The sequence below is a fragment of the Platalea leucorodia genome, assembly GCF_965183815.1.
Source record: "Platalea leucorodia genome assembly, chromosome: 6".
In the NCBI taxonomy this organism is placed as follows: domain Eukaryota; kingdom Metazoa; phylum Chordata; class Aves; order Pelecaniformes; family Threskiornithidae; genus Platalea; species Platalea leucorodia.
Genome location: NC_138828.1, coordinates 38,313,638 through 38,339,514, shown reverse-complemented (window position 1 = coordinate 38,339,514; position 25,877 = coordinate 38,313,638). Strand labels below are relative to the sequence as shown.

At 41.1% G+C, this 25,877-nt stretch overlaps 2 protein-coding genes across 2 annotated transcripts; one reads left to right on the top strand and one right to left on the bottom strand.

The window, feature by feature from the left end:
• Positions 1-481: 481 nt before the first annotated feature.
• Positions 482-14,524, top strand: RNF175 (ring finger protein 175; the record flags this gene model as incomplete). The annotated part of the gene is given in 9 exon segments (XM_082315060.1): positions 482-552; positions 1,740-1,869; positions 1,873-1,881; positions 9,027-9,175; positions 10,063-10,170; positions 11,822-11,990; positions 12,606-12,739; positions 13,587-13,706; positions 14,401-14,524. Coding segments are annotated over 9 exon segments (1,014 nt in total).
• A 3,205-nt stretch (positions 14,525-17,729) lies between these two features.
• LOC309592715 (toll-like receptor 2 type-2) lies at positions 17,730-24,525 on the bottom strand. The gene is made up of 3 exons (XM_082316445.1): positions 24,470-24,525; positions 22,309-22,397; positions 17,730-20,275 (listed from the first exon to the last, which is right to left on the bottom strand). Exon 3 carries the CDS (start codon positions 20,265-20,267, stop codon positions 17,916-17,918), a length of 2,352 nt encoding a protein of 783 aa, XP_082172571.1. The 5' UTR covers positions 20,268-20,275; positions 22,309-22,397; positions 24,470-24,525; the 3' UTR covers positions 17,730-17,915.
• Positions 24,526-25,877: the final 1,352 nt, after the last annotated feature.

Sequence of the window (25,877 nt, the reverse complement as noted above, 5' to 3'; positions counted from 1 at the left end):
ATGTTTTGTTAAATGAATTGTACATTTACAGCAATACCAGAAACCTTTAACATTTTGTTCACAGAAATGTAGTTAGTAAAGAATTTCCTCTTCTTGAAAAGTTTTACTGTAACTTTTTATTCTGTCAGCTTAATCAGTTCCTCAGCAAAACAAAATAGGGAACAGCTTTACAGCGATCATTACGGAGATTGCTGTTGTAGTACAATGTTTTCCTTTAGGTACAATAAATATAACGCTTCCTGTCCTTGCAAGTCTAATATAAAGAAATGGTCCTTTAACCATCATTTTAATGCCTGCTTGAGGGGGGGGTGGAAAGGAAAAAGCTTATCTCCCTGTTGCCGCCTTCCCTTTTCTTAGGATGCACATTAATTACACTATCTCCAGCTATAGGCTTGCCCCGCCAGCGCGCCCGGTGCCGGTGTGCTGCCCGTAAGGGGGCACCCGTGATTGTGGCCTGAGGGACACCGAGTGCACCGCACCGATGAGCTGCTTCGAGATACTTAGCACAAGCATGCTGCTGGCAAAGAAGATGTGGTACTGTGTGGTTCTTGCGTAAAGCTGGGAAGAAAGACATTTGTCACTGGTATCAGTACCTGCTTCGGTGCTGTGGCATCTGAGCACAGCATCCATCACGTAGCCATTTCTTTTTAAATGGAAAAAAAGTGTGGCTCCTGTTGCACTTTTGCTTCTGAAGAAGGAATGGGAAAGAACCACATGTTTTAAACCTATATCCAGATTTCTGCAAAGTCAAAAATTTTAATTGGATTCAAAGTTTGGCCAGCATGGGATGGCAAGTAATAGCAGCAAAGAATGGCTTCGGGCTTTTGCATGGTTCCTTGCTCAAATCTGGTTCCCAGCTGGTTTAACACTGGCTGTGTCCAGGGCAGGCGTCAACCAGAACATACTGCAGCTCCCTTCCAGCCCATACGCACGGTGTTTCTCCCCACAAGGACGAAAGCATGGAAGGGGAGGGGAGACAGTGCATGTCTGTCTCTTTAGCTTCATTTCAGGGTGCAGCTGGGGTGCACTCAGTGCATACACAGATCTAGAAGTCAGGAGGTGCTGTTGAGTGCTGAAACGTAGGCCCAGAAAGCTCCAGGTCAGAGGAAAACTAACATCCAGGTTAATTTGGGTCAAGGTCAGATGAAGATCAAGATCCTTACTACAGGGGCATGAGGCTCCGATCTAACACAGAAGATCACTCAGCCTTAGTTATGAAGGAGGCGGATTTATAGCTTCAAGGCAATCCCCTCCTTTCTTAGGGGCTCAAGGAAACTTTCATTAACTCTAGAAGGAAGATAAATACCAGCTACAGTTCTCACTTTATAGTGAAGGTAGCAAAACAGGGGTTTTAGCCCACTTCTGAGTTTGCATTTACCTAAAAGTTTATTCGGGGCTCAGATCTGCAATTATGAAATGTCTGCTTAAAATTCATAGCCACTATGTATTTGTGGCTATATTTATGCTCAGGACTGAATTAACTAGAAAAAGAAAATAAAAAAGACAACTCTCTGCCCATTACTTTACATTTTCTTTTTCAGGATAATAGTTCCAGTTACAGAGACCAAGTATTTTCATCTAGTTTGTTACCCTGTATCTTCATGCACAACAACATTAACCTATTTCCTCACAAAGTATCTCTCATACATAGGCTTATTGTCACGTCTGGGTATAACAAATCAATCTAGACTTTTTTTTTCTTTTTTTTTTTTTAAATAGCATGCATATTTTCTTTTCAGGTTGCAACATCAGAAAATGCATGTGAAGCACCATGGCTGTGAGTCAATGGGTATGGAGATGGTTCTTGTTCTCATTGCAGTCTTGGTTGCTGCCCAGACTGTGCTTGTTCAATGGAAGCAAAGACACTGTTGATGGCACAATGTGAATAGCTTGTCAGAAAGACAGCGGTTTTGGAGCTGTAGTGGTTAAGACATCATCTTTCTCAGGTAACAGTTGGGAGTCATGACATACTCTTTAAGCGTTTACATATGGTAAGACAACTGAGCCTCTGTGGAAAGCATCAAGCCATGGCTTTTGGTCAGGTGGAGAATAGCTTTTATGTAGGAAGAAAAAACAACCGGTATTTTATTTTCTCTGTATGCATATTGATGCTGTGGTCAGTCTTTAGTAGGGTAAAGCTTTTAAGGAAAAGTCTTTGAGTTTTCAAACAACTGTCTAATAGAGTTTTCAAACAACTGTCTAATAATGGACTAGGTAGGAGAACAAAGTCACTACCCTTATCTAGCTGAAGTAATGCTACAGAGGGTTCACTGAGAGAATCCAAGGCCCCTATTCATCAAGTTGCTCACACACATGGCTAATAAGAGAGAAAGCTTGTCTTGTGGTTAAGGTGCTAAAACTGGGGCTTATGGTGCTTCAGCTCACTTCCTTTCCCCTACCAGACTTCTCTGCAAACCTGAGAAAACTAGAGTGACATGATTTCCACCCCTGACCTCCCTATTCAATAGTTAAAAAAAGGCATCTCAGAAAAGGCCAGTCCTTGAAAAGCAATTTGAGTTGTAAGTAAATGTTAAACAATAATGGGGATTACACAGATATTTCAGACAGGCAGAATTTTAGGCACACAAACAGCTTCTTAGCTTTTCCATCTTCATCAGCTGATGAGTGTCCTAAGCCATCTGTAGATTGAAATCCAGTTTTTGGTAACTGAACTTCTTAATAGCAGTGACATCAATAACTGTCATGATCAATACTTTATCTAATTGCTCCTCAGACTCTGAAGCATCATACCCCCTGATTTGACAGGCCCGTTAAACACTAAAGAATGAAACCTTGATACAATTTACAGAAACTGTTTTAGCATGGGATATAAAACCAGCCTGATCTATAGCAGCTTTACTGTTAGTGGAGTTTCACAGTGGCATAAAATTGCAATACAGAGATTGTGAAACAGGCTCTTCTACAGAGTTAGGAACAGTGATGAAATGTTCGCCATGGCAACATACATACAGGTGAATTGTCTAATGAAGTCCCAGGTAGCGTAGCTCATTGAGGATTTTAGCTTCATGTCACTAACTCTACATTTACAAACACACACTCCTAACCCTGAGCGCACACAATACCCGAGCGCGTATAGTATAATTGTATACGATACTACGTTACCATTATGTTCTCTTTAACTCCTCTTCTAGACCAATTCTGCTGTATGATTCAATCATTTTATGTTCATGTTAGCATCTCAGTTCAGAGCTTTTCAAGTATTTCTTCCCTATCAATTTTTGCCTTACTGATTTCAACAGACATTTAGAACAAAGAACACAACACTGAAGCGACTGAAGTCACTCAGACTGTCCATGTCTTTGTTTTTCATTGAAACTATTTTGCACGAGACTGGTATCAAATCAGTGCTAAAACACACTTGAACTCCAAGTATGCATATGATGAGCAGCTGGGAAAGTCCCGATCTGCCTGGGAAAGCCCGTGGGAGTCTAAGCAGCATGCACTTGGTGTTGCTTTGGCATTATCCTCCTTAGCAGTACTTAGTTATGTGTACTACATAGGCTTAACCTCTGTCAAAAACGCCAATAGCCTACGCTTGTTACAATCCTATTACTTGTGTAACTTAGTCTTCAGCAACTGAAGCTTCATTCCCAACTGTTAGTTTACAAGAGTCAGTCACACCTACAAAGTGACATAGCCAGTATGGAAAAAATATACTTTAAATGCATTTAGTCTAATTTAGGGAGGCTCCAGTACAACTACAACCATCACAACACTTTAATAAGACTTTGTGATGGTTTTTGTGTTTTTGCAGTGCGTTTTAAAATCAACAAAACATCTGTGCCAGAAACATCTTGGGGCCTCAATTTTCAGTGCATAGCTGTGTGGCAGCAGCAAAGCCTCCTTCTCCAGTAAAAGAGGAACTGAAGCAGAGCCTCTTTCAGTAAAAATAGTACCACCAGAAGCTGAAGTTCACTTTGCACTGAGTTTTGGCAGTTCCGCTTCACGCTCTGTTTAGTTGGGAGAGTAATATATTCTCACACCTACCACCTATCTATGTATGAAGTTACTTTATAATAGTGAACGCTACTCGCAGTGGGTCTCTGCCAGTAGATGGTTTATTGCATTTATTCCATGTTAGGTAACTTAAGCGTGTTGGTCACCAAAACAACTTAGAAGTTTGTGTATTATGTTACAACTGCCCTTATGTTTCATATCCAGACACTTTTGTATAGTTTTCGAACACACTGTTGATCTCATTGCATTAGGTTGCTTTCTTTAAAAGCATGTCATACAGCAATGTTAAAGTTACAAATTTCTACCAGTATGGTAACTGCCAAAATCTGACCCACTGTACTTTGAAGACTAACAAATAGGACAAACATTAAGATACACAGCTGAACGATTAATGAGATCCTTACACAAGATAGATAGATGAAAAATAATTAGTATACATTGTCTCATCAAATAAGGAAACCTTCTGATTTAGGAGCAGAAACTGTAAAGATGGTCACATTTAGGACTTAAACAACTTAGTTAATGCATAAAGGAAATTGTCCATTTGACATAAAAATAAACAACAAAGAAAATAATTCTACTGCTTCCCTAAGTACAGGCAGGTCTAGACTTCTGCGTTACAGTTCTTCCAGGTGGCAGTTATTATGCTTGTGTTCACGTGCATATCATTTTTGTTTGATTTGGTAGGAAACATTTAAATAAGTCAAAATTTGAAAAACAACCACATGCTTACTAAAGAGAAAACAGCCCTCTACTTTTGCTTGCTTACGTGTTTCTCTTACTTGCCATCCAGCTTTTGACCGGTTGGTTTATGCCTGTATAGTTCACATATAGGTTATGCACAACAGGGTCTGATACTGAACAGAAGAAACCAAACACTTTCCCCTGCTTGTAACAACATGCTTGCATCTTTAGGAGCAAAAGAGAAGGGAAATCAGACAAAGAGGGAGAACACATTATTTTCGATGGGGGGGGGGGGTAAACCTAAGGCTCCTTTTCTCTGATCAAGAACTGCTTTCTTTTCTATGTTCTGTCCCAAGAGATCAATAAAACAAGTAGCCAGCCCTCCATTGCATATCATGGCTTGGAAGGCAGCATCAGCTGACAAACTTTTCTGTTTGATTCTTTGAGGTCATGGTGGCTGTTTGCGTGTATACATCCCTGCTCTAGATACTCATGCTATTCTCAGACATAGTAAGGGCTCAGAGAGAATTGCACAGTCCTGTTAGTAGCAATAAAGCAAAGGACTGCAGTGATTGACTCCCACCCTCCCCTTCAAAGTGCTTTGCAAACACGTAAAAAAGAAAAATTTGGTTTCTTTTTAAAAGAAAAAGGAAATGAAGGTCAAAGGGAGCATAAAACCAGCCCTAAATGGAAAGGGCACTCATTAGCTTGCTCAAAAAGAACAAAAAATAAAAAGCAGCAACTACTTACTAGATGCAAGAGAAACAGCAACAGCCTGTACCTTCCAAAAGAGCCTTAACCAGGCTTATCGAGAATGTAAAATGTCTCCTGAAAAAAAAAAAAAAAAAAGAAAAGGCATCCTGGGGAAGGCTCCTATTTCAAAGAGGCAAGAGCAAAAAAAGTTGCAGCAAAGCAACCAAGGCTCAGCTGTGGATAATTTTGGCAAGAAGAAAGAGATTGCCCTTCACCAGATGGCTACATATAAAGTAACATGGGTATGATCCTAGCACGGTGGGGGGAAATAAGGAAGAGGTTTTTCTACTAAGTCTTAGCCTAAAATAAAATGTAGGCTCACTCTGACAATTGTGTTGTTTCTTCTAGATGGTAGCTGACTGTTTGGGGTTAACGTCCATGTGATGAGGAAGCAGATTAGAGAAAATAATTGCTTCTCAGTTACTTTTGAGAATTTTGTTATTGTTATTTGAGATTTTCAAAAATAAATATGGAGCCTGTGTTCTGCTAATTTGCATTGTGACAACCTGATTTTCAATAGGTTTTTATCTGTGTTCAGACAATGCTCTCGTTTCTCCATTTCACTCACAAATTTTGCACTCCTCTGACTCAGTGAGGTGCAGGCAATTATGTGCTTGCAACTGTAGTATGCGCTCTGGGATGTGGGGTGGCAACGAAGAATGCTAGTCAGAGAATTACGATCTTTGAAAAACCATTCCTATCCTGTCCTAGCCTATCCTACCAATTTTTTCTCAACATAAAAGCAGGAGTCTGGCATATCAAATGGGGAAGGAAGGAAAAAACTTATTAGTATTCTGACTCTGTATTTTCCCAAAGAAAATTCTAACTATCAGGTACTCACCTGATTCTTATAATGCAATTTGCTTGCCATTGGAAGCTGTCCATTGATGAAATTAAATATATGTGGACAAAATTGTTCTCCCCTGGCATAATAGAAGTCTTAAAATATCTGAGATAGAAAGGCAGATTTGTCATGGTCTCAGAACAATCTCAAATACAAAAGCCTTACTTCTGGTCCCATAGGTGGTTGCCCATTTTACTGATTATACATCTTGTATCATGTGGCAGTCATGTAATGAGAGCTTACTTTGGAATATAGTTGAAAAATGAAGCAGCATAGTTATGACAGCATTGATTTGATACCTAAGTAATGAGGCAAATCTTGAAAATAAGGTTAGTTGATTTACTTAATATAGAAATCCCTGCCAATTTCCAAAGTTCTGTCAAGTATAAGCATATTAATTTAAACCTTAAAAAATCCCAAACAGCTGATTTATTATTTCTTCCATGCATATGTTTTTGAGTATTTGAATACGTCTACATCAAAAGAGGCTAGATTTTTAGAGAGCCAGTTAGCTTGCGTTGCCAAGTTAACAAGTTCTGGTAAGGTCAGTCTGTCACAATAAATCTAATTATTACACAGTTATTTTCTTTATGTATGCAGTTTTCACCATATGCTATAAGATGGAAAGGATAGCGGAATAATGCTCTTCGGTTGAATTTGCTGGTGATAGGCATTCTTACTCGCTCAGAGTGGGGGGAGCGTTGTGAGGGAAGCAGAGGACAGATGGACATTTTTCAGTTGGTGCTTGTATGACCTATTGAATCTGCATAATTAGAAGATGGGAAAGTTGTCTATGATGCTGATGCTGACTTCAGGTCTAGGTCTTTTTGAGCTCATTTAAAGTACAGTAATGAGAAAAACATTTTACCTTTGGGCAGCAATCTGATTTGTCAGGAAATTCCTCTTGCTATGATGGGTGGATGAGGAAAATTTGGAATAATATGATCCAGATGTTAAAGCTCCCATTTAGCAGCAATGCAGATGTATTATTTTATGGAATTGTCCAGATGGTGACCTTCCAGTATTAATAATAAATCAATAATGGGGTTTTCCTCTGTATGGCTCAATTCCTATCTTTGTCCTCATTTACATGACAAAATACTCATGAATTTAATGTAGAGGCTAATAGTATTAAAATTAACAATCTGGAAGACATAAAAATCAATAAGGAAATTCGAAACAATTACTGCAAACAATATATACCAATTGATCTGATAACAGCATCAACCGAGAGGAGACTGTGGTACCATTTTCTGATTAATTAGCATTTCATTTTGCAGCTAACATGACAACAAGGTTCTGTTAAAGATTTGTATTAGAAAGTAGCTACTTTACTGAAGATGTGTGCCCGTTCAGTTTTGGCTTTGCCACTTAAATTTAGACTTTACTTTCAGTCTACTGAAAAAAAAGCAACCCACAGTACGTAAGCACGTTGGAGAGGGATCACGCTGGATGGTAGCAAGGCAGGCAGGCAGCAGGGAGCCCTTGGTGGCCTTCAGTGAAGGCCAGGAGACCTCAGGCTCCGCGATCAGGGACGTGTAGGGACCACTGACCTGTGGCATGCCAGCAGGGCTGCGTGGCACACAAGGAGCTCTGTCACTTTCATGGTCACAAGCAGCAAACCGTGGTCCCGTAAAGCCAGGGCTGCAGGGTGGAGAAACGCATAACAGTGATGTGATCTAATGATGCCACATCATTATCTTTTACAGGTGCTTCCATCTGTTAATTTATTTACACTTATATTTTGAAATATCAGTTTGCATAATAGTTGCATGCTTTCTGGGGTTTGGGGGGATTTTTTTTAAGAGTTTCTCCTTTTTCTCAGGAGAAGAAGAAGAATCCAGTCCTGCTTCAGTTGAAATCTGTGGCAAAACTGTGTTAGGTTTCACAAGGAGTAATACACATTCCTTCAGAATTCTACTTTTTGGGTTAAGAAAGGAGATTCATCCTCCATAGAAATAGCTTTTTTACTCTAGGTGGATTGTGCTTTTTGTTAGCTTTTAAAAAACCTCCCCACCCCAAACCAAACATAAATTTGAAAACCATCTCCCCTCAGATTTTTTTTTTTTTATTATTTTTAGTAACCTTTCTGTAAAGCTGCAGGAGCTAACTCTACAAACACATATTAAAGTCAGTCTTGCTTTATCTTTGTCATCACCAGGCTTCCACGATCCCAAATGCACGGTTTATTAATGCGGTCATGGAGAGAACTGACATTACAGAGATTTTGACTCTTCAGTGGGTTTCAGATATCTGTGGAACAATATGTGTGGTTCTGTAACTGAGCGGCATCTCAAATTAATGCAGCCAAATGTGCCTTTCTGAAAGTTCATAAGAGCAGCTCTAAGGCTTAAAGGCCAAACTGCCTCCACCAGTTTCAGAAAACTTGCTCCCAAAGCTTTAACCCTGTGGTCACCATATATAATTTGAGATAGAAAACAAACTTTAATGTTTTTTTTTTTTTTCAGTAGCATTAATTCTCTCAATAGACAGTTTAGTGTTTTGAGGATAGGATGTGGCGGTCTGATAAGTCGTATCTCAGTGTTATAACCATTTATTACAGTGGGATTACTAATTATTTACAGGGTGCAAGGCAGACTAACATCATTATTCTAGGGTCAAAGGCCCTCGTGTGTCAGATGCTGAACAAGTCACATTTTTTTGAATGAGTTTTACAGTTTGGCAACCTGTTAATCAAACCTAACCATGCAAAATGGAACCGTAGGATGTCAGTATTTTGAAATGACTGTCTCAATTTTGCCAACAGTTAGTCACACTGCTGCAGATGTGGGTTGTTCCTCTTTATTTCACCATCAGACTTTACTGGTCTCTGTCCATGTGGGGAATGCTCTCAGTTATTACCAGTTGCATCATTTTCAGAGCAACCCGCAAGCCTCTCTCGGGAAGACCACTACAGTATGTCCTTTTTTGTTGTTTTTGCCTTGGTTTGGGGTTTTATGGTATTGTTTCTTAAAGGAAACCCATAGAAGGAGAAGAGCGAATAAGAATTTCCCTGGAACAAATCTTCACAGGTTACAAAAAGGGCCATTAGCAGTTGAATTTGAAGGAATCTTCGAACTGCAGCATGAATAAATTTCTCTAAACCAGTGTTTATCAAACATGACATGCAAATGAAAAAGAATTAAATGAGTTAAAATTAAATTCATTCCATCAGTTCCATCTTGGTTTTTCATTCTGCAGACTTTTACCATCAGCAGTCATACCAGGTGTTGTTGAGCCTGAAGAGCTCAATCTGGTATATACACCAAATAGTCTGAATTTATTCCTTAAAGCTCCCTCTGCCTCCCTAAAGAGAGGTCTGTATTCTTCTTTCTCCAGTCTTCTGAAACTCCACCTCTCCACCCTGGGCTCACAAAGACGATTATTAATGGTTCAGAGATTGCTTCTGCTAACTAACTTTTAAGTATTTCAGATAAATTTCATTGGTGGTATACTGACTGGACTATATCTAACTTACCGCAGTTGTTTTTTATCTGTTCTTGTCCTGTTCTGGCCTATGTCTCCTTCCTTCAGAATTCCCAACTGTTAATTATGTTAGCAATCTGTTCACAATTACCATTTCTTGTGAAGACTGAAGCAAAACAAAAAGGTGGTTGGTTGGTTTTCTTGTACTTTTTCTTGTATTATACAATTTTATTCACCTTTAAGTAAGGGAGAAATATAGAAGTGTAAAACTATTGAATTTATATGAATACTTCAGTAGAAGCTACGTATGTGGCGTTTTGTGCCACTCTGCAAAATACACAAGGTCTTGAGCAGTCTTTCTTTTCTCTTATCCATAGGTTGGTCTACAAATCGTTCGTCCTGATCTATAAACTGAGTTATGCAATTGGTATTGTGGGTTATCTAGCCATAATGTTTACCGTGTTAGGATTTAATTTATTGTTTAGGTAGGTATCATCAGGTAAAATTGGGATTGGCAACTGTTATGGTTTCCTATTTGATAGATTTTACTTTGTTTGCAGTGAAATTGCTCCATACTGGTCTCTTCACCACCCACCTCAAAATATGAAACCCCTTTTACGCTGTGTAGCTGTAGGTTCTGTTACTTCTTGATTTTTATTATTGCATAGTTGGTCTGAAGTTTGATATTTAGTCATTTTACAACTTGTGTTTGTGGTGTGAAGAGAAGAGGGGAAAAACCTGAAACTTCATTCAGCCACTCTGTTCACTCATTTAATCCCCTAATTTAACTGCTGAGTTAATCCTCAATCCTTCATTTACGTACCTGAAGGAGATGAGACATAAAAAGGTTTGACGTAAAGGATAAAAATAGATAAGCACATTCATATCAAAAACACATTATAATTCTTTCTGATAATTATGTTTGTTGCTAGGGGGTTCTCCTCTTTTTATTTTGACTATTGCCAAAGACAATACTGTATGTCCAGATGATTCTCAACCTAACCTCTTAATCCAGCTAGAATTTTTGCCTGGGTAGAATTTGAATTTTCTTTATGTTTGCCCAGGACTTCTGTCTGACTAGCAGCACAGTCAGAGCTACTGTGCTGGACTCTGTTTGAGGCGCTGTCTGACCAGAAATTCCAGGGATTCCTCAAGAGCGTGTAGATCAACTACATAATGCAGCTGCTCTAAGTCCAACACTTCTTGGAGGTATTGGAGAGATACTGCAGATACGTAAATCAGCTGTTCCTTTAATTGTCAGATTTATTGCTCATACATTTTATAGTTGATTAACCCAAAAATACGTAGCTCTGATGCAAAATTCTTGGCAGGAACTTAGCAGTCTTGTGTTACCAATACTGTTAAGCTTTATTCTGTTGAGGTATTTTATTTAACCAGCTAAATTCCCCCACCCGTGTATTTTAAAGATATAACTACAAAATTTGTTAGCTCTATTTTAAAGGTTCTTACTTGGTGCCCTGTTGCAGCAGAAATGACAAGTCCTTTTTAATGTTGAGAAGCTCCAGTTTTATGAGTATTTGGTAGCCAGGTTTCAGTCTCCCAAGCCCTGTAACACATACAATCTCAGAGAGATGACAAGAGATGTTAACATTTTTGCAGATTCTGCTGGGTTGGGTTTTTTTGCGGTAAGGGGTTAAATACCGCTTGCTGCAATTTAGCTAAGATTTTATTCTGAGGAATTTGTATTCAAGAGGAAAGTGGGCTCGTTCAGCTACAGAAACTTAACATTTCTTTGACTGGCATCTTACACCTTATTGAGATTTCGCTGATCTTGTTGCTTCTGCAAAACAACAAAATATATCTAATTGTTCTGTATAATAAGGCTCTAAGCAAAGTCCCTTTCTACAAGAAAATCTGTCAGCTTGGCCTTCCTATAACAGAGCTGAGTAGCTGTGGCTCCAAAAGCAGTTCATAGCCCACTTTCAACATTGCTTGCCATCAAGCATATTGATACTTCAAGCATGAGGGTGTCTGCTGCTGCAAAAGAAAATGAAACTAAACGTGCAGTTTGAAGGAGGCAGGAGCTAACTGGAGTAAAAATCTTGTTGGTGTTTTATTCTGGCATTTTGGTCAAGAACAGACTCGCCCGAGTACTCTGTTGTCGTTTTATGACAGAATTGAGTCTGGCGACTCCGTGAATTTTGCTGTGACACTGCTTTTTTATGGACTGTACTATGGAGTGATGGGAAGAGACCTTGCAGAGATTTGTTCTGACAACATGGCTTCCACCATTGGTGTAAGTGCTGGGGATCATCCTCCTGAATACCACTTGCAAGGACTGGACGTGAGCTCTTGACTCTCTTGTGCCCCTGGGTTCATGAGAATAAGGTCTACTGGATACTCTTGCAGTACACTAACCTCACTTTTCCTTGAGGAGAAGTGTTCTTGTGCCATGGAGAAACTGTTGAACTCCCTTGTCAATCTTATGATTAGAAGAACAGCCTTAATGAAGTAGTAGCCAGTGACATATGCCAGGGCTTGATTTGGGGTTTCCAACAGGCAGGTCCCTATGTACAAGAGATTACATAATTTTCTTAATTGCCGTAGGAAGACAAGCTGCTTACTTCCCCAACGTCTGTGAAAGACTCTTCTTGCCCTTTCCTTTTTATGGCTCTTATCTTCCCTTTCCAAATAAGGTGATTATCTCAGCACAACTCTTTTGTGTCCCAGCTACTTAAAATCAAGCAGACAGTTGCTAAAGTTCTTGCATCAGCAATAAGATTTAATTATTTCTTAGTAACTGTGCATCCTGGCACTAGTAAACTAAGACAACTGTAGCCATTTTCATGCTGTCCTTCTCTGTGATGGCACTTAAAATGTGTTTATGCATCCGTGACTCTAAGCAAATATTTTGTTGTTCTTTGGCTCCTTTTTTTCCCTGTAAACTTGATCTTGACAGTTTTACAGCATCAGTGGCATACCAACAAGTAATTTGTCCAATGACATCTGCACAGTCTGCAGGCATAAAATTTTTGTGGATATAAATGAAGAAGGGATCATTGAGAATACCTACCAGCTGTCCTGTAATCATGTGTATCCTTTCCATGTAATTGTGGAACTGTTGTTTTCTCCTCTTTTGTGCTGCATTAAAAAATAATAACAATGGCAATAAATACCAAGAAAAAAAGGAACCAAAACCACATTCAGAAACAATATAGTACAAAAGTAAAAATAGGAGCATGAAATATATTTCAGTTCTGTGACACAAGTTGAGGCCATGCAGCTTTTTGACAGACAAACTGATGCAAGGGTGGCTGTAACCCTACAGTTTCAGGCCTAAATCTGCCATCCAGGTACTTTGTGCACAGCCTGTGTGGGCGTGCCTGGCAGTTTGTTGGACCAGGCATGCTGACCCATTGGTCAGGCCTGCTAATTCAGGCTCCCCTGTACTGCAGAGGAGTTCCTCTGGCTGTGTCTGGGCTGTGTTTGCTGGGTAGTTTTAAGGCAGGTGTGGAACCCTTCTCAAACGATGGCACATACATACCCTACAGCCTGACGGAAGACCCAGCGTCTCATACTCGGGGTTACCAAACAACTCAGCATTTTGCATTCCGGAAACTAAAACAAAAGGTATCATCACATGCATGCTGGAACAATCTTACTAATCACCCCCTTCTGCAGTTCATAAAAGTATCATGGTTTCTTGCGAGCTGGAAAATATGAATACCAGTCTGGATGTTCAGGACATTGGATTCAACTTTAAAATAATTCTAAATATTCTAAATATTTTAAGTCATTTGAAACTGCTCGGTTATAAAACAAGGCAGTATCCATGGTCAGTCATTAAAATTATCTGTTGATGGTTTGACTAGGTTTGCAGATGTATGCAGTGGGCCTTGTTTATATTTGAAAGATTTTTTAACAATACACCTGATGCCAGGTTTCACGAACACTGTGTCTGTGGTCGGTGCGTTGTTGGCCAGAACCAGACTTGCCCATACTGCCCTGAGAAAGTTGATTTGAAGAGGATGTTAAGTAACCCATACCCTCTCCCTAACAAGTGTGCTTTTGATTTTCTAAAATTTTCTAAACCGCAGGCTGATTACTTACTAATTCCTGTTTTGATCTGCAGTGGAGGGATGAGATGGCCACATTAAATAAATGAAAACCCAATTATTATTAAAGAACAATTATATTTAGGGAAGATGATATAGTTCTGTTTGGCTTTATCTTATCTAAGACCCCAAGAAAGCTAGGCAAAGAAAAGTGCATATTTATTTTCCTTCTTGATTTTAAGACATCCGGAAATCATTTTTATAATGAGAGGAACATTTTAAAGAATGTAAATCACAGTTTTAGAAAGACCACACAGTGGATTTTGCTCTTTAATGAAATAACAAAATTGATATAATCCACTTTCAGAACAAGTGCTGGTTTTTTCTCCCTTTTCTTAGTAGTTAGTAAACATTTTTCCTTTAGCAAATGAAATAATAGTTGAAGATCTCCTGCTGCACCGGTAGAAACCTGCTTGAGTGGAAGCAAAGTTTGGCTTACTTTTTTGAACCCTATTTTAACCATATGTGGGGAGGATATTTAATTTTAACCTTACCCCTATAAAAAAAGGAAGTAAATTAGAAGAGTTGAAAAGAAGGCATTTCAAAATTTTAACCCAATATTTTTTCTTTGATTCTGGCTAAGAAAAACACCAAGATTTACCTATTGTTGCATTTTATCTCCAGTTTCCTTAACAACAGATTAGGTGGGAATGCACACATATTGTATGGACAACTTTTGGACTGGCTCTGCTATCTGGTGTTTTGGCAACCGGTTGTTATAGGCATCATCCAAGGCATTAATTACTCACTGGGTCTAGAATAGGACTCAGATTATTAATGAGAATGCACAGTGTTGGATATTTACCTGTCTACAATAATATGCATATTCTGTACTTAATTTTAAAAGACGAGAAAATAGCAGTTGGTTGAACTCTGGTGTGCTATACACCCTTTTGCAGGATAGTGCCTCTTTTTGCCTTACAGCAAGACTGTACAGCATGCTATTAAAGCATTTTTTTATTTTCTCAAATAAGAAGTAAAAGAAATTGCTGCCTTTAATGGGAAGATTGTGCTAGGAAAAAAAAAGGACTTATTTCTTAGAATGAATATCCCCTGAAAAAAAAAGCAAAAGAAATATTTTAAGCTTGTTTCATTATTAAAAATATTGGTAGTGGCTTCCTGTTGAAATTCAGACTACAGAAAATTGTGCAGCAGATAAGAAGAATTTTAAGTCAAATAATGGCTTTATACGAAGCAAATTCTGAAAAATGGCACCCAAATAGTTTGTTCATTTGCTTAAGGTAAGGTAATACAAGATTACCACTAGCTTTTTTTCCCTCACCTCTTTCAGCAGCTCTTGTATTGTAACTAACTCGTACATCTTCCAACGCCATTTACAAAAAGCTCTAACCACAGCAACGTTTATGGTGTGCTTGGTAGTCAGATAGGCCTATATGTGGAGGTCCTGTACTAAGTCCTCTTTGACTTACTGTCACCATGCTCAAAAGGGCCAACTTCCAATAACCAGCTTCTCAAACACAGGAGGACGAAGTTACGATCCCTAACTGCCAATGCCATATGTTGCTATTGCTTCTTTTAAAAATAACAAAAAGAAAAAAAAAAACAACAAACACACAGGTCAAAATGGATGCATGTCTTGCTGCTCAGTGGCAAATATTTGACATCTATACTACCCTGACCACACTGTGAGGAATTGAAACCCAGCGTGTTTATGCAAGAATGGGCAGTTCTGCTTAGGAATCAGAGAAACTGGTCTTAAAATGTAATTAGCCTAGCTGAAGTAGCTTTTGAGCTCAGACGAAATATGATCAGTATTTTAAGAATCTTTACATTGTTATTAGAAATCAGAAATACAGATTAGCTTAATTTACACTTTAATATATATATATATGAGAATAAAGCAGAGATTGCGTGAAGCCATCTACTGATGAAGGTAAGGTTCAGATGCTAAAAATATGAAATGATGTAATTAAAAAAACATTAAGTAAATGAAAGAAAGAGCAAATCTTAAGTACATAGAAAGAAGGTGGCTTTGTTTGCTTAGGTGAAGTAGCAAAGTTAATAATTGTTATCATGCGTTATGCCTGTATTCATATATGCAAAAGTGCACATAAATAAATCGTTCATTTGCGTTACGCTGTCAGAGTTACCTAATTGTGGGTGTAATGGAAGAATGTTTGTCCTCAGCCTTCTCAATGGCTGGCAAAGGGCAGGGGGACTTCTGCTCTCACTGACACGTTGGCTGTGCAGAGAAGAACTTCCTAAAAGCAGTATCACAACAGGTAACTAGCTGTGAGATGAGACTTCCAATGTACCAACTCAATTACAAATATTGAGGTGTTTGAACAGATATTTTGTACATGTTAGATGCCCAAGACCAAAACACAACAATAAAACCGCTAACTTGGACATGATCTCATCACAGATACAGCAAAATGCTGTAGGCCTTTCCACATGAAGGCTTTTAAGGTCTGCTTCTGTACGTGCCTGGAAATGTCCTACACTGTGGCTAAGCCCTGAAATGATCCAGAAGTTAGTTGTCCCTCTGGCCTACCAGATTCAAGCTGTTAGGGTTCATCTGAAGTTTCCTGTGGCTGCAAGGCAGGCATCACCTAAGATACCCCTTTGTTTTTAAATCATCTCTGAAGGAAGAGCCTGGTGCCAGAGCCTCCCATTTATTCCGTTTTTTCAGCAATTAGAGGCCTTGTCCCAGCAATCTTCTCGAGAAAACATGGCCCCAGCTGACAGCAAACACAATGTCTGAGGTGGGATGCTCCTTACCCCCTCTGATTTTGTGGATTATGTTTACAGATAGAGCAGAAAGGTAGGAAACACCCTTTTCATGCCTGTGCTAAGGCTGCTGATCAGAGAGGAATATGGTGTTGAATTCAAAGACTACATATATATTAGTGTTTCCCACATTCTAGCTGAGAATAGCTTAAACTCCATTTGAGCAAGTCAAAAGAGTATTTGGACCCTACTCTGAAGCATCTATTCCCACATATGGTACAATGAAAATAGAGAGAAATCGTTGTCCGTAGGTGTCTTTCACGGAGAAAGTTGTCTGCCATAGAACATATATGCTACAACAGCCAGAACCGCAGTGTGAAAGTGCATTTTTACATTAAGCCTTGCTGCCACGATCCTCAGGAGAGCTGGATGTTTAACTTACAGTGACTGTGAAATACTGCTGAGAATCAGTCCTTAGATCCACTAACTAGGAGAGCTAGGACAAAAACCCTTGCTGCACAAACTGACATTCATTGCATTTGATTAGAAGTGGTTTATACAAAGAATACAGAAAAACCCTTGGCTAGGCAGGCTATCTCCTAAAGCTTTTGCAAAGATAAAGTTATATAAACTACATAGTTGTATATCTAAACAACTATTCATCGTTAAATATTTAAATGAAACAGCTTTTGCTAACACGGCTGATGAACGCGTGTAGACAATTATTGTGGTTTAACCCCAGAAGGCAGCTCAGCACTGCACAGCTGCTCGCTCACTCCCCCACAGTGGGACGGGGAGAGAAGCGGAAGGGTTAAAGTGAGAAAACTCGTGGGTTGAGATAAAGACAGTTCGATAGGTAAAGCAACAGCCGCGCACACAAGCAAAGCAAAACAAGGAATTCATTCACTCCTTCCCATCAGCAGGTGGATGTTTAGCCATTTCCATGAAAGCAGGGCTCCATCAGGCATAACAGTTACTTGGGAAGACAAACACCATCTCCAAACATCCTCCCTTCCTCTTTCTTTCCCACAACTTTTATTGTGGAGCATGATGTTATATGGTATGGGACATTCCTTTGGTCAGCTGGGATCAGCTGTGTCCCCTTCACAATTATCATGTACCCCCAGCGTAGGACAGTGTGAGAAGCAGGAAAGGCCTTGATGCTGTGCAAGCACTGTTCAGCAATAACTAAAACATCCCGGTGTTATCTGCACTGTTTGGGTCACAAATCCAAAGTACAGCACCATAGGAGCAACTATGAAGAAAATTAACGCTATTCCAGCCCAGACCAGTACAACAATTCACAACCACGGCTGCAAAAGGAAAATAATCTCACAGAAAGTAATAGAATTTACAGTAGCACAGCTCTCTATTCTCATGGTAAAGATAGGGAATGGGACGAACAGGCAAGAGAAACAAATCCAGAGTACATTTGCTACATATTCATTCTTTAGTGTCCCTGTCTAGGATTTTAGAGCTATTTTCAAATTAAACCAAAACATCTCCTGCTGCTCTTCTTCAAGAGGCCACTCCAGGTAGGTCTTTGTGTTCATGATCTTCCGCAGCTTGCAGAACCTCTTGGGAATCGCTTGGCTCTGGATGGGCTCCAGGAGGATGAGAATCGCTGCATCGTTGTTCTCGTCAAAGAGGCGGAAGTGCGAGAAGTCCAGCTCGTACTTGCACCACTCGCTCCGCACAAAGTGCTCGGACAGCACAAAGAGCGTTTTGTGGCTCTTCTCTATGGAGTCGATGATGTTGTCCACGATCCACTTCCCGGGCACAAAGTCCCGCTTATGGAGGCAGAGCCGGAAGGGGGGGCAGGCCTGCTCCAGCTCCCGCACCATTACGTTTTCCACCCAGTCGGAGTCGTTCTCGCTGTAGGAGACAAAAGCGTCGTAGCAGATGTCCTTCGGGGGGGCTCGCTTGGGCTTCCGCTTGGCTCGGAGCCATGCCCAGGTCATTCTCAGGTACCAGACCGCGTGGTACTTGTAGCCGACGGCCACGAGGACGAGGATGACCAGGAACACCAGGGCGCAGATCAATGACACCAAGAGGGACCTGTGGCACTCCATCAGGGAGAGGTGCACGGCTCCAACCTGCGCCCCTCTCACTGCCAGGGGAGAGTCACAGACGTACTTGTCTGGCCACCCCACCAGCACCTGGGCTATCCTGGCCTGGTGCTGGATGAAGGAGAGGAATTCACAGGAGCAGATGAAGTTGTTGTCGCTGGCATCCAGCAGCTCCATTTTCTTGAAGGACTCAAACTCTTCCCTGGAGAAACTGTTGAGCTTGTTTCTTCTGACTGACATGGCCACTAAGTTAGGAATGGGTGCGGCACCAGGCAAGGTCTTCAGCTGGTTTTTTGCGAGGTACAGCTCCTTCAGGAATGGGAGTTGCAGTCCAAACTCCTTCAGGTTGTTAGCGCTAACGTCCAAAACTTCCAGCGTCGGGGGAATGCAAGTCGTTAGTTTAGGAATTTGAGTGCTGGAGAGGTTTAAATACTTCAGGTTTTCTGGCCATTCACACACATCGGGAATCTCACCAAAATTATTTTGGCTAATGTCTAAGAGAATAAGCTTTCTTAGATGAGACAAACTCTTACCTGTCATTTTAAAGTCACTCAGTGAATTCTGACTTAAATTGAGAGCTTGTAGTGAGGGCCAACCACCCTGACAGGCCGAATGCTCCAAACTCTGGTCTCCAAGCAAATTCGCACTAAGGTCAAGATACTCTAATGACACAAGGTGTCGTGAGAGGCTGCATGGTACCAAGAAGACCTTGGTGTTTTGAACTGTGACTTTGGTAAAAAGAGGTAGTAGATCTACCACAGGCTGAAGATCTGTAAACATATAAAATTCTTCTATATCTAATTTCTTTATTGTCAGAACTCTAAGAGTCTGTGATTGGTTTGCTTCAATTTGTATTTGCCATTGTCCGGTTCCCGAGAGTCTACAGTCTGTCATCTCCAACTCCACTAATTTTGGCATATCTTCCAAAATGCTGACAATGTGAGGCACAGTAGCATCTGTTAATAAGGTGTGCTTGAAAGAAATTTTCTGTGCAAAAGACGATGACATGACTCTCAATAGTTGCATTTCAGCAGGTATACTGAATGCGATGTTTCTCACTTCTAACCAAGTCACAGAGTGCAGAAGGTCCCTGACAATTGCTGAGAATACATTAATACTAGTTATGTTTATGATCATGTGATTTATCTTCTTAATCAATTTCAAACTTCCCAGCTCATACTGACTGAGATTGCCACCATCAATCCACAACTTGTCGAGAAGCTCGATGCCCTCAAAGTTCCCTTGCCTTATCGTGGAGAACCACGGGTTGCCCAGGTGGAGAGAGCTCAGGTTCCTCAGGCTAGTAAAGGGGGAACTTTCCCCCAGGTCTCTGTAGGAGTTCCCTTGCAGGTGGAGGTGCTGGAGCGAAAAAAGGTGCCCAAACCACGCAGGGGACAAGTGAGCCAGGCTGTTATTTGATAAGTCCAAGAGCTCCAGTTTCCTGAGGGAGCGAAACGAGTCCTTGTCTATTGAGCTGATTTTGTTGGACTGCAGCAGCAGGACTCTCAGGTTCACAGCTTGCCGCAGGTCCTGGGATCGGATGTGCTTTATCCTGTTGTGGGCCAGGTTTAACGTTGTGATTTTGCCCGTGAGCCCTGGGGGAATGAAGTCCAAGCCCATGGAAGAGCAGTTGCAAAGCTGAGTGTCATCGCATGAAGGGCAAGCCTGCTTCAGCGCTTGCTCTTCAGAGAGGTTCGCAGCTAAGATCATGTAGATGGCCCACACGTGCCAGGTGCGTATAGTCATTATTTTGCCTAAAATATGAAATAGAGTCAGAGCAAGTATACGATGAACAATTAGTTTTTAATAAGGTACATTTTGCATATATCTAAACATAACTTTTACTGTTCTGTCCTGTTGAAGGCACTATAAATATATTTGTTTTTAACACTGTTCAGAGATGAAACAGATATTAGTCAAAAAAGGCATATTGCACACAAATATTCCAGAATCATTTGTTAAATGCTACATACATTGAATTTACTCTTTTTTTCCCTGTGGTTTCTGATTTTAGAATGAGGACTATCAAACCAATTAACAGCTGCACAAATCTTTTGCAGATTCAGCTAAACATCTGAGTAATCACAACATTATTACTAATCTGATCCTTCGCTTGTTTAGGAAATAGTCCCCGTACATCCCCCCTCAGCCCCACCTTAGGTCTTTTTTGTCTGGATCTGTGAATATTATTTTGTGTATTCATGTCTTACTACAGGGAGTCTCCTGTATGTGCTTCAAATCCTGGTTACATCAAGAAGAGTCAGCGTCTTGCGGGAGATAGTGATGTTCACATTTAATACTCATTTCAAGCATATGTCTAATCACAATTCTGACAATAGGGAGAAGAGGGCTGTATATGTTTCAGGCCCTTTCCTCATTTTATCTGCCTTTGGCTATTCTGATTGTAAATGTGCTAGGAGCAGGGAAACGAATATTTGCCTGGATGTCTGTGTAGGCCACCATTATCATGTAGCCATCAGTCTGATACTTGCTAATGAAACTTAAGCTGGGAAAACTGACCATTGCAACCTACCAACTCCTAGCTCTTCCTTTTTACTGTCACATCCTTCTCTTCTGCCAGTGGCTTTTTCTGCTTTGGGTCTCTGTGGCAGAGAGCAGGTCAGGCCCAGCCATGAGGAAGAGCCAGGGGCTTTTGGAGCCTCGTGCAGGTCAGATCAGATAGCTGGACTAGATCAGCTCTTTCCAGACCCACAGCCTGTTCCTCATCTTCTGGACTGAAATGATTCAAGAGAAGCCACACAGCTGTGAATCCTGTGTCACTTCTCTTTCCTCTCACAGTTGTGCCTTTCATAGTACTGATTTGACATGGCTTTTTGTGTTACAGAGCTTGCTGCAATATCCAGCCTGTCCTTACTTCCAACAAGGTGACTTTAATTCTTCTGTGCCTCTGAGGAGTTGGAAAAACAATTCTTGAAGACTGAGAGGACTGTTTTCCCTTCAATACCCTTATTACATATTGAATTATAACCCTTTTTTTGTTCATGCTTTCTTGACAAGGATAAAGAGCACTTTTAAAGTGTAAGTTTCCCCAGTGTGTCACAAACTCCTCTACCTCAGTGGGTATTTTACTGAAGGTGAAAAAAGTGAACCGACCCCAAAGAGGCCAATGAACAGGTTCCCAGAGATCATCGTGGGCTCTGTATCAGGTTAATCAGGTTAGATTGGTTCACTGAGAAGCACTTCCTGCTTCAGTCATCCCACCGAGACTCTCTGCAGAAGATCTACTGTACTTTGAATTCATACTCTAATTTGTTTTACAATAGCTGACCCATGCAGGCAAGTTTATACAGACAAGTCCTACCCTTCTAGTTGCGTTATTTTTAGCCAGAGTTGCTTACAATTATTCAAAAGGGGCAGAATCAGCTGAGATTGTTTGGGCACATGGGGAGAGGAGGAAAAGCTGTAGATAATTTTTTCAACATTCCATCTCCTCCCACCTGAATAACTATAAACAATTTGACCTCTTGTGTTATTTTCCTCTAACCTCTGTCTCTCTCTGATGTAGAGCTTTGGCTCTTGACGGACACAGTCCTCTCCCCTGTCTTTAGATTCCCAAAGCTGAGCTGGTCACCCAAAGTCAATGGAGAGAAATAACAACTTGTAGGGGCAATTCACATCATGTCTCCTGGACACCCGCATTAAGATGCGATGACTCCAAGAGAAATGACCCTATCGACTTAAAATGGAGCACCACAGTTTAGATGATACCTAGATATTTGTCCATGTGAATCCTACCCAAAAAATTGCAATCTGTAGTTACGCTCACCTGCTGTCCAGCTGAGGCTCTTTTACAGGGCTTTTTTGGTCTTGCAAGTCTGGCTGGATAACACAGTGCTGTAGGCCATAGGAGCAAAGCTATGAGAAAGAGAAGTTTCACAAGCAACAAATTTAAGTGGTATTTTTAAAGTTGCTGTCAAAATGCTTACTGTTAGAAAAAGAAACAACCAGGCAACCTGGCTGATCAAAATCTATCTATAGGTAGGTTATTTACAGATGGAAAATTGGCAGCACAGAAGGGAACTGGGCAGGTATTGCGTGGAAAATACCAGCTGAGCCTTACGGCTCTCCACCTTAACAGTCTGAAACCAACCAAGGGCTGCAGGACTGAAGCCCATTTGGTGGTACAGGATGCTTTTCTTTATTGTCACTTCCCTGAGCATCTCTTCCAGTTTTTTTTGCTCATCTGTAATGTGAGCAGACACTCAGGGAAATCCCATTCCCACCCTCATTCATTTTCAGCCATTCTTTTCCCCTTCCCATTCCTGTCTAATAATTCAGCTTAAGACCCTGACTTACAGGGTCATTTCAGGTCTCTCTGCACCCACTCAGAAATATAGCCCCAGTCCACGATATCATTGCCCTACCAAGGAATCACTTTCCCCTGTTGTCCTGGGAAGAAAAAAAGCCACATAGAAATTGAAATGCAACTAAAAAATACAGAAACATGCACAGATGCCTTTATACCATAAGGCGCTGTGATGAACTAGACATTCAGAAGTGTTTCTGGGTTAGGGACAAAGGGTCCGAGACATCAGACATGCTCAGGGTTATCTTCCCTGGCCCAGGCGAGTAGAAGTATTTGAGGAAATATGCGCATATTCTTAAACAAAACCATGAGTGCCAACAGAATGAGGTTCTATAAATGCTAGCAAATGCTAAAGGCTAAAGTAACTGCTAAAATAAAGCATGCCAGTAGCGTGCAAATTGATTCTAGCTTGGGGAACACTATCGGGCTAAATGAGGGCTGGTAAATTTGAGCAGTTCTATGGAGTCTGCAGTGGGAGGATCACTGGTTGGTGAAGAGATCGATCCACAAGCAGACTGGGGAAAGCTGCTTCTTTCCACTTGGTTGTGTGTGGGTTACATATGTCCTATCTATCACCCACCAGCATTGCCTTAGTAGTATGTATGTGTATACACCCCCCCCATGCATGCCTCTTCTTGTTTCCGACACAGAGGATGTGCAACAGGGCAATTAGGTGAGGAGACAGCTGATTCCACTGCCCTGAGACCATTGCTTAAGGAGCTCTTTCCTGGTTGAATTTCTAAAACAAACGCAGCCCACCTTCACACCCAGCCTTCCCTGGGCAGCCGGTATCGACACACAAGTGGGACAACATACAAAGAGGATAAAGCACATACAAGGCACCCTCCCATGAGGAAACTGAGAAGAAATCACACAGTCTGACCTGACTTGTCTCTTTTTAATTTGCTGCTTTCCTCCCTCGCCTTTCCTGAAGGACATTGCTCCCATCAGCATGTCCTGGCTCTCCCAGCAAGCCTTCCTTTTCCTGCCTGCCTGCCATGCAGCCCTGCCAGCTGCCTGCGATTGCAGCTGCCTGCTCCACTTCTGCTGGCAGCCAGAAATCCCTCACCGCCCTGCAGTCCGGCAGGAGCTGGCCCCTGCCCAGCAGCCCCAAGCACCCTGAATCCCCCATGCAGAGGACTCGGACTTGGTGGCAGAGATTAGACAGCATCTTCCCAGTGCTCCCGCCTTGCCTCTTGCTCTGGCGTTGCAGCTCCACTCTCTTTCCCTGCACCTCCAGACTCCACTTGCCTGCAAACTCACCTCTGTGCAGAAAACATTCCTGGGGATGCCAGTTCCAGCGCTGGTGCCTGCATGCTGGTTAACCTATGTTGTGTTTTCATCTCTCTTTTACTGATCGCTCTTTACCCCGCTTCCTCTTGCACTGCTGTTTCCTTCCCACTAAACCTATCAATCAGCCTTGGCAGTGTAAGCAGGGGAATTCCCACCTCGGGGATCTGATTGGCCTAAGAGCAGTAATGCTATCAGTACTTTTAAATGTGCCAACCCATAAAAGTCTGGGTCTGCACTAAGAGCGTACTGTGTGAAAGCCAAGGCTTCTCCTACCTCTCTCTCTGACCCTCTCTTTGAAATGACCAGCAAGACGTATTTCCCTCCTTACCTCTAGGCACGCCGTCTCCTAATCTGTTTTATCAGTGCTCAGTGTTTGCTGTTAGATGATTCACTCGTCGCTTCCCTGGAGTTCAGCCTTGATTAGCCCGTGAGCTATTCTTCTCCAAGAGAGTGAACAGAAAAATCCTTTTGTAGTGCACTTTGGACTAACCCTAGAGATATCATTATAACAGGAAAATAAAACTGAAAGCGGTGTTTGCAGGCTACACCCACAGAAACTATCAGCTCATGTGTATATATACGTATACACATACACACAGGAGTGTGAATATATACGTATGTACAAGTACGTACGTACAAGTACGTACACAGATATACATATATATGAATATGTACATATATACCAACACACAAACACATGTGTATAAGCAAATTTCCCCATTTTTCAAATACTCAGCCCATATGCCAATGCTTTGGTATTTCACCACAAAATAATTGCACGTCTAAAGTTTAATCCAGATTCATTTAGACTCTCCGGTGCTTAAGCTCCCGCAACACAAGCAAAAGGGAGCATCAAAGTGCCGAGTTAGAGAAACCCATGCCTAACTTTATCCCCTCAGAGACAATTTCAGGTTTCCACAAGAACCTCTAAAACACAAGAAACCCAAAACAACTGTGACTCCAGGCACCCGGGGTGGGACCAGCTATCTTAATAAAAACATCTGTATCTACCTGCTTGTCTAGATTCCCTTTGTAATTGGTGAAGAACAATACAGTATTTCTAGGAGGTACCTCATACTGAAGTAGAAAGATGAATTGCCTCTTATCAGTGTGATTTTCTTCACTGGTTATAAAGGAAACTAAGTAGAGCTGTAAGGGGTGCATGGCCCAATGATTATTTAAACGTGCTGTGCAAAGTAGAAGAGCAGAAACAAGTGAGCCAGTCTGCAACATCATCTAGCCAGCTCATTAGAAACACAGCCTCGTGCCCCACAAATAGAAGGTTTCAGCCACTTCTGTGGGTAGGTAGAAGGAAACGTGGTGCTGACCATGAAGGGAGAAACAAGCATTCACAGGGAGAAAGAAGCCTAAGGAAAAAAAAAAAAAAAAAACCCAAACCAAACCAGTGATTTAAGGCCTCTGGATTTCACCACAGTCATTGTACAAGGTGCCAGGATGCTTCCTTCACAGGTATTGAGTAATCTCCAGTTGGGCTCCACCCAATCTGTTCATGGTGGTTACGGACCCTGGCATAGCTAGCCAGAATAACAGACTTGTGAATGGAAGTACATATTCAATACTGTCTTTTTTTTTTTTTTTTTTGTGTTGCACAGCAATGGTAGGGCTTCAGAGGGGTTATTTTAATGTAAGTCCTCAGGTTTTTTTTCAGAATTTAATTTTAATTGCCATGCTATGCATGATGGCACAGAAAATAAACTAAAGGAGACGAACAGACC